The 6,174-nt window shown below is 41.6% G+C and overlaps 1 protein-coding gene across 6 annotated transcripts in view; it reads right to left on the bottom strand.

Annotated features, from left to right (window-relative positions):
* Positions 1–1,036: 1,036 nt before the first annotated feature.
* LOC141052269 (microtubule-associated serine/threonine-protein kinase 3-like) overlaps positions 1,037–6,174 on the bottom strand; it is a 53,253-nt gene continuing 48,115 nt past the window's right edge. For 5 of the 6 annotated variants that reach the window (XM_073549452.1, XM_073549453.1, XM_073549454.1 and 2 more), the window contains 5 exons: positions 6,011–6,090; positions 5,848–5,936; positions 1,995–2,086; positions 1,686–1,767; positions 1,037–1,461 (listed from right to left, as the gene is read on the bottom strand). In XM_073549452.1, the coding sequence (XP_073405553.1) occupies positions 1,721–1,767; positions 1,995–2,086; positions 5,848–5,936; positions 6,011–6,090 (308 nt within the window). In that variant the 3' untranslated portion in view covers positions 1,037–1,461; positions 1,686–1,720. The remainder of the gene's footprint in view (positions 1,462–1,685; positions 1,768–1,994; positions 2,087–5,847; positions 5,937–6,010; positions 6,091–6,174) is intronic. The other variant, XM_073549451.1, reaches the window with a different exon arrangement.

Raw genomic sequence — 6,174 nt, 5'->3', positions numbered from 1 at the left:
CCTTCAGGAATCCTGCAGAGGCAGAGAAAGGAACCCTGCCTGAACTGACCAGCCAGGTCTGGTAAGGAAATTTCAGTCTTTATTCTATTTTTTCTTCCAAGAACAAAGGTAAGCCTGACCAGGTTTCATCAAGGAGAGGCAACCAACTGATGCGAGGTAGAGGTGCCACCTTTTTGGCCTCCAAGTGTCCTATTCTTGGTGGGCGGATCCCCTCTCTTGTGGTGCTGTCATGGGTGATCCATAAATTAAATAAAAATTAAAAATTCAGAATGAAAGGTGATTTATATTCAGATTGGTATATTATGGTCACCTGTGATATTGCGGTTGGGGAGTCAGGTGGAAGTGGCCAGCAAGTAATGGTGAACTTAATTTAATTTAATAAAAGCGGTTACACAATGGTGGTGAATAGGCAGAGATTTGGTGACTAGTCTGAAGGATATGATTGTAATGTAATCCAGGGGTCGCTAAGGTTATTTTCCCACAGTCAGTAAACGCTGAAGGTTGGACATTGCGTACATCCACAGCGGCCAGATGTTACAGCATAGTGGATGGGATTTCATGAAATCCCATCTCCACTATGCGTGCAGAGACGCCTCCGGCTTCCCTGCGTCAAAACACATGCGGCGCGCCTTACAATGTAATGGGACGCGGTGATTCCGCACAGTTCAATGAACACATGCGGAATCACCTGTGCTCAAAAGCCGGCTGTGCTACACAATACTAAACATGGGAACATACCCTTAGCAGTTAAGCACAGGAATGAGGATCTTTGGTAGGGTCATTGGAGCCCTTGAAGAAGGCTAGTGGCAAGTCTGAGTGTGCTGAATCGCTGCCTGCAGATTGCTGTATGGCAGGCAGTTCTGAGATCTCATGGTGTCTGACTCAGCATATACTTACCTAGCATTTTATTTGTCACTTACTATACTCATGTGATTTTAAATAAAAGCTGTGGACTTTTTGACACCAGAAATTTAACGTGTTATATAGTTTATTGGGCTATGTAGTTTGTTCGTGTGCTAATAAATGAGAGTCCATGCCATATCCAGAAGCTATTTAATATGCTTTTTCATTGCTGTAAGTGATGGTATGCAATGTCAAAAATGTCAGATTATCATTGTTTGTATAATAAAAAAAAGAAAAAAAGAAAAAAAAGGATAGACGGATGAGGGTCAGATACCAGGTGATCAGTAAAAGTCAAATCAGACAAGCAGCATGAATACCGAAGAGCCTGGTGACAGTGGCAGTAAACATGTCCAGGTAGAGATGTAAGTCACAAACCACAGGAAGCTGGTGAAGGTCCGCCTATACAACTCCAGCAGTGATGGTGGATCTGCTGTACTTTAGGGTGCTAGATGTGGAGGTTTGCCTTTTAGATTCCAGGGGAACAGTGATAACCTGCAAATACACGAGCAATCCCGGATAATCCACGCCAGCAGGATAAGATCTGACGGAAGATGGAACCTATGAGAAATAAATCTAATGTAAGTGATGGGACTCCAGATGACATGACACTACTGTGGCGGCACTGTGGCTGGACGACAAACGAATCTCATCATATAGCGGTCAGGGATCACGGTCAGCCACCATACATGCGACAATCCCATCACTGACAGATGACATCTGCTCTACATGAATTATTTTCACTGACTGACATCACACAACATGGAGCAGATTCTCACATTTACCTTGTCATTTTCCCCTTTTCTACATTTTCTGGAACTCACTCAGATTTATTAGAGATTTTTTTTTCTTCCTGAGCTGGAAATTCTGATCAGAAAGTAAAAAACAAAAACTCATTAATATATTCTTATATGATCTGCCTTATAATAAATTGGATAATGAAAAATGAAATACAGTATGAGCCCATGGTCAACATACGGTAATTAGGATCCATAAAACATGACTAACATAAGAGACCCATTGCAGAAAAACCATGTGGAAATATTTGAGCCTGGAATTCAACATTCACATTGGTGCTGTAGACCTGTACATACCTGACAATGGGGACGAGGATGGCAAGCTGCTTATAGCATTGTCTCCATTAGATACAGAAACAGATTCTTCCTGCCTGGTTGGAAGAAAAGCCCTGTAAATCACAAGTAAACGCAGCAGAGAATAGGTTGTCTTAAAAAAAAAAAAAAAAACACCTCAAAACTACCATTGATAGAGCAGAGTGGAAAACTACCAAGAATGTATGGCATACAGTACTAAAGGTCTCCTACACTGTGGGCAGCACTAAAATTGCATGACCAACCACAATTATGGGCTGTCATCACCAGTGGTTTCTAAAGCCAAAAACACAATAACCACTAACTACGGGGTGCTGTATGCTGCTTTGGATATTATTCACATATATCAGCCTGGAGCTCGCATTAACCCCTTCACCCCCAAGGGTGGTCTGCACGTTCATGACCGGGCCAATTTTTACAATTCTGACCACTGTCCCTTTATGAGGTAATAACTCTGAAACGCTTCCATGGATCCCGGTGATTCTGACATTGTTTTCTCGGGACATATTGTACTTCATGCTAGTGGTAAAATTTCATTCAAATAACTTGTGTTTATTTGTGAAAAAAAACGGAAATTTGGCGAAAATTTTGCAATTTTCCAACTTTGAATTTTTATGCCCTTAAATCACAGAGATATGATACACAAAAAACTTAATAAGTAACATTTCCCACATGTTTACTTTACATCAGCACAATTTTGGAACCAAAATTTTTTTTTGTTAGGAAGGAAGTTATAAGGGTTAAAAGTTGACCAGCGATTTCTCATTTTTACACCATTTTATTTTTACGGACCACACCACATTTGAAGTCACTTTGAGGGGTCTATATGATATAAAATACCCAAAAGTGACACCATTCTATAAACTGCACCCTTCAAGGAGCTCAAAACCATATTCAAGAAGTTTATTAACCCTTCAGGTGCTTCACAGGAATTTTTTGAATGTTTAAAAATAAAAATGAACATAACTTTTTTTCACAAAAAAATTACTTCAGGTCCAATTTTTTTTTATTTTACCAAGGGTAACAGAAGTTGGACTGCAAAAGTTATTGTGCAATTTCTCCTGAGTATGCCAATACCTGATATGTGGGGGGGAACCACTGTTTCGGCGCATGGCAGAGCTCAGAAGGGTAGGAGCGCCGTTTGACTTTTTCAATGCAAAATTGGCTGGAATGCAGATCGGACGCCATGTCACATTTGGAGAGTCCCTGATGTTCCTAAACAGTGGAAACCCCCCACAAGTGACCCCATTTTGAAAACTAGACCACCCAAGGAACTTATCTAGATATGTGGTGAGAACTTTGAACCCACAAGGGCTTCACAGAAGTTTAAAACGTACAGCTGTACAATTAAAAAAAAATCATATTTTTTCCACAAAAATGATCTTTTCACCCCCAATTTTTATTTTCCCAAGGGTAACAGGACCCCAAAAGTTATTGTGTAATTTGTCCTGAGTACGCTGATACCCCATATGTGGGGGTAAATCACTATTTGGGCACATGGAAGAGCTCGGAAGGGAAGCAGCGCCAATTGACTTTTATGGCTGGAATTGAGATCGGACACCATGTTTGGAAAGTCCCTGATGTGCCAAAACAGTTGAAACCCCTACAAATGACAACAATTTGGAAACTAGACCCGCCCCAAGGAACTTATCTAGATGTGTGGTGAGAACTTTGAACCTCCCAGGGCTTCACAGAAGTTTATAACGCCCGGGCGTGAAAATAAAAAAAATCATTTTTTCCACAAACATGATCTTTTAGTCCCCAATTTTTTTATTTTCCCAAGGGTAACAGGAGAAATTGGACCCCAAAAGTTGTTGTCCAATTTGTCCTGAGTACTCTGATACCCCATATGTGGGAGAAAACTACTGTATGGGCACACGTTGGGGCTCGGAAGGGAAGTAGTGACGTTTTGGAATGCAGACTTTGATGGAATGGTCTGCGGGTGTCATTTCACCTTTGGAGAGCCTCTGATGTGCCTAAACTGTTGAAACTCCTCACAAGTTACCCCATTTTGGAAACTAGACCCCCAAGGAACTTATCTAGATGTGTGGTGAGCACTTTGAACCCCCAAGTGCTTCACAGAAGTTTATAACGCCCGGGCGTGAAAATAAAATAATCATTTTTTTTTCCCACAAAAATGATGGTTTTGCCCCCAATTTTTTATTTTCCTAAGGGTAACAGGAGAAATTGGACCCCAAAAGTTGTTTTGCAATTTGTCCTGAGTAGGCTGATACCCCATATGTGGGGGTAAAACACTGTTTGGGTGCATGGCAGAGCTTAGAAGGGAAGGACCACCATTTGACTTTTTCAACTCAGAATTGGCTGGAATTGAGATCAGACGCCATGTTGCGTTTGTAGAGCACCTGATGTGCGCAAATAGTGGAAACCCCCAATTCTAACTCCAACCCTAACCCCAACACACCCTTAACCCTAATGGGAAAATGGAAATAAATACATTTTTTTAATTTTATTATTTTTCCCTAACTAAGGGGGTGATAACGGGGGGTTTGATTTACTATTTATGGCGGTTTTTATGTTTGGCAGCTGTCACACGCTAAAAGACGCCTTTTATTGTAAAAATAGTTTTTGCATCACCACATTTTGAGAGCTATAATTTTTCCATATTTTGACCCGAGTCATGTGAGGTCTTATTTTTTGCGGGACGAGTTGACATTTTTATTGATACCGTTTTCGGGCACGTGACATTTTTTGATCGCTTTTTATTCCGATTTTTGGGACGCAGAATGAACAAAAACCAGCATTTCAAGAATTTTTTTGGGAGGTGCGTTTACACCGTTCCGCACGCGGTAAAATTGATAAGGCGATTTTATTCTTTGGGTCAGTACGATTGCAGCAATACCTCATTTATGTCTTTATGTTTTGGCGCTTTTATGCAATAAAAACAATTTTATATAAAATGATTATTTTTGCATCGCTTTATTCTGCGAGCTATAACTTTTATTTTTTCACTGATGATGCTGTATGGCGGCTTGTTTTTTGAGGGACAAGATGACGTTTTCAGCGGTACCATGGTTATTTATAGCCGTCTTTTTGATCGCGCGTTATTGCACTTTTTGTTCGGTAGTATGATAATAAAGCATTATTTTTTGCTTTGTTTTTTATTTTTTAAGGGGTTCGCTAAAGGGGTTAACTAATGGGAAAGTTTTATAGGGCGGGTCGTTATGGACGCAGCGATACCAAATATGTGTACTTTTATTGTTTTGTTTTTATTTCCAAAAAAATGAATTTATTAGGGAATTTTTTTTTTTTTTTAATAAATTATTTTTACACTTTTTTTTTAACTTTATTACAATGTCCCAGGGGGGACATAACTGTCATGTGACAGATCGCTGATCTGTCACATCACAGATCGCTGTGATAGATCAGCGATCTGTCACAGGCAGTGCTGCAGGCTTCCTCATGCCTGCGCTTTGCAGGCATGAGGAAGCCGCCTCCCTGCAGGCCCGCGCCGCCATTTTGGATCCGAGGACCTGCAGGGAAGGAGGCCCCCGCAGCAGCGCTGCACATTGCGCTGCTGCGGGGGTCTCAGGGAAGCACGGAGGGAGCCCCCTCCCTGCCGATGCTTCCCTAAACCCCCGGTACACTGCGATCGTGTTTGATCGCAGTGTACAAGGGGTTAACGTGTCGGGGGCGGTCCGTGACCGCCTCTGACACATAGTGCCGGGTATCAGCTGACACCCGGCCACAATCATCGGCGCTCACCACGTGAGCGCCGCTGATCGCTATGACGTACTATCCCGTCCATGGGCATAGGGGCCCGGGGACGGGATAGTATGTCAGTTGTCAGAAAAGGGTTAATGATCCCATAATCACTCACGTTTCAGAGAGGTTTGTGCTGGATGCCGGGGTACAGTCAGGAGGGGACTTGTGAGCCTCATCGTTCATCCTGGTAGCGATGGCACAGAGCTAAATCCAGACAATAAGAAATTAAATGCTTTTTTTTTCCCTTCATATTTTGGATTTATTGATTACATACTCACTTTAGCATGCCTTTCAGAAGACGATGTAAAATTTAGGAAGTCAAGGCTCTCATTGTCCTCACTTGTGCCCTCCTCATCCTCTGAGACCAGATGGTTGTTTATATCAGAATGATTTAGAGGATATAGGTAAAGCAGTATTATTAGAGGATTTCACTATAACACAG

This window comes from Dendrobates tinctorius, unplaced genomic scaffold (genome assembly GCF_039654945.1).
Source record: "Dendrobates tinctorius isolate UK_male_01 unplaced genomic scaffold, ASM3965494v1 ptg000159l, whole genome shotgun sequence".
Taxonomy (NCBI): domain Eukaryota; kingdom Metazoa; phylum Chordata; class Amphibia; order Anura; family Dendrobatidae; genus Dendrobates; species Dendrobates tinctorius.
The sequence above is the reverse complement of the archived record's forward strand: the minus strand, read 5'-3'. Positions and strand labels throughout refer to the sequence as shown.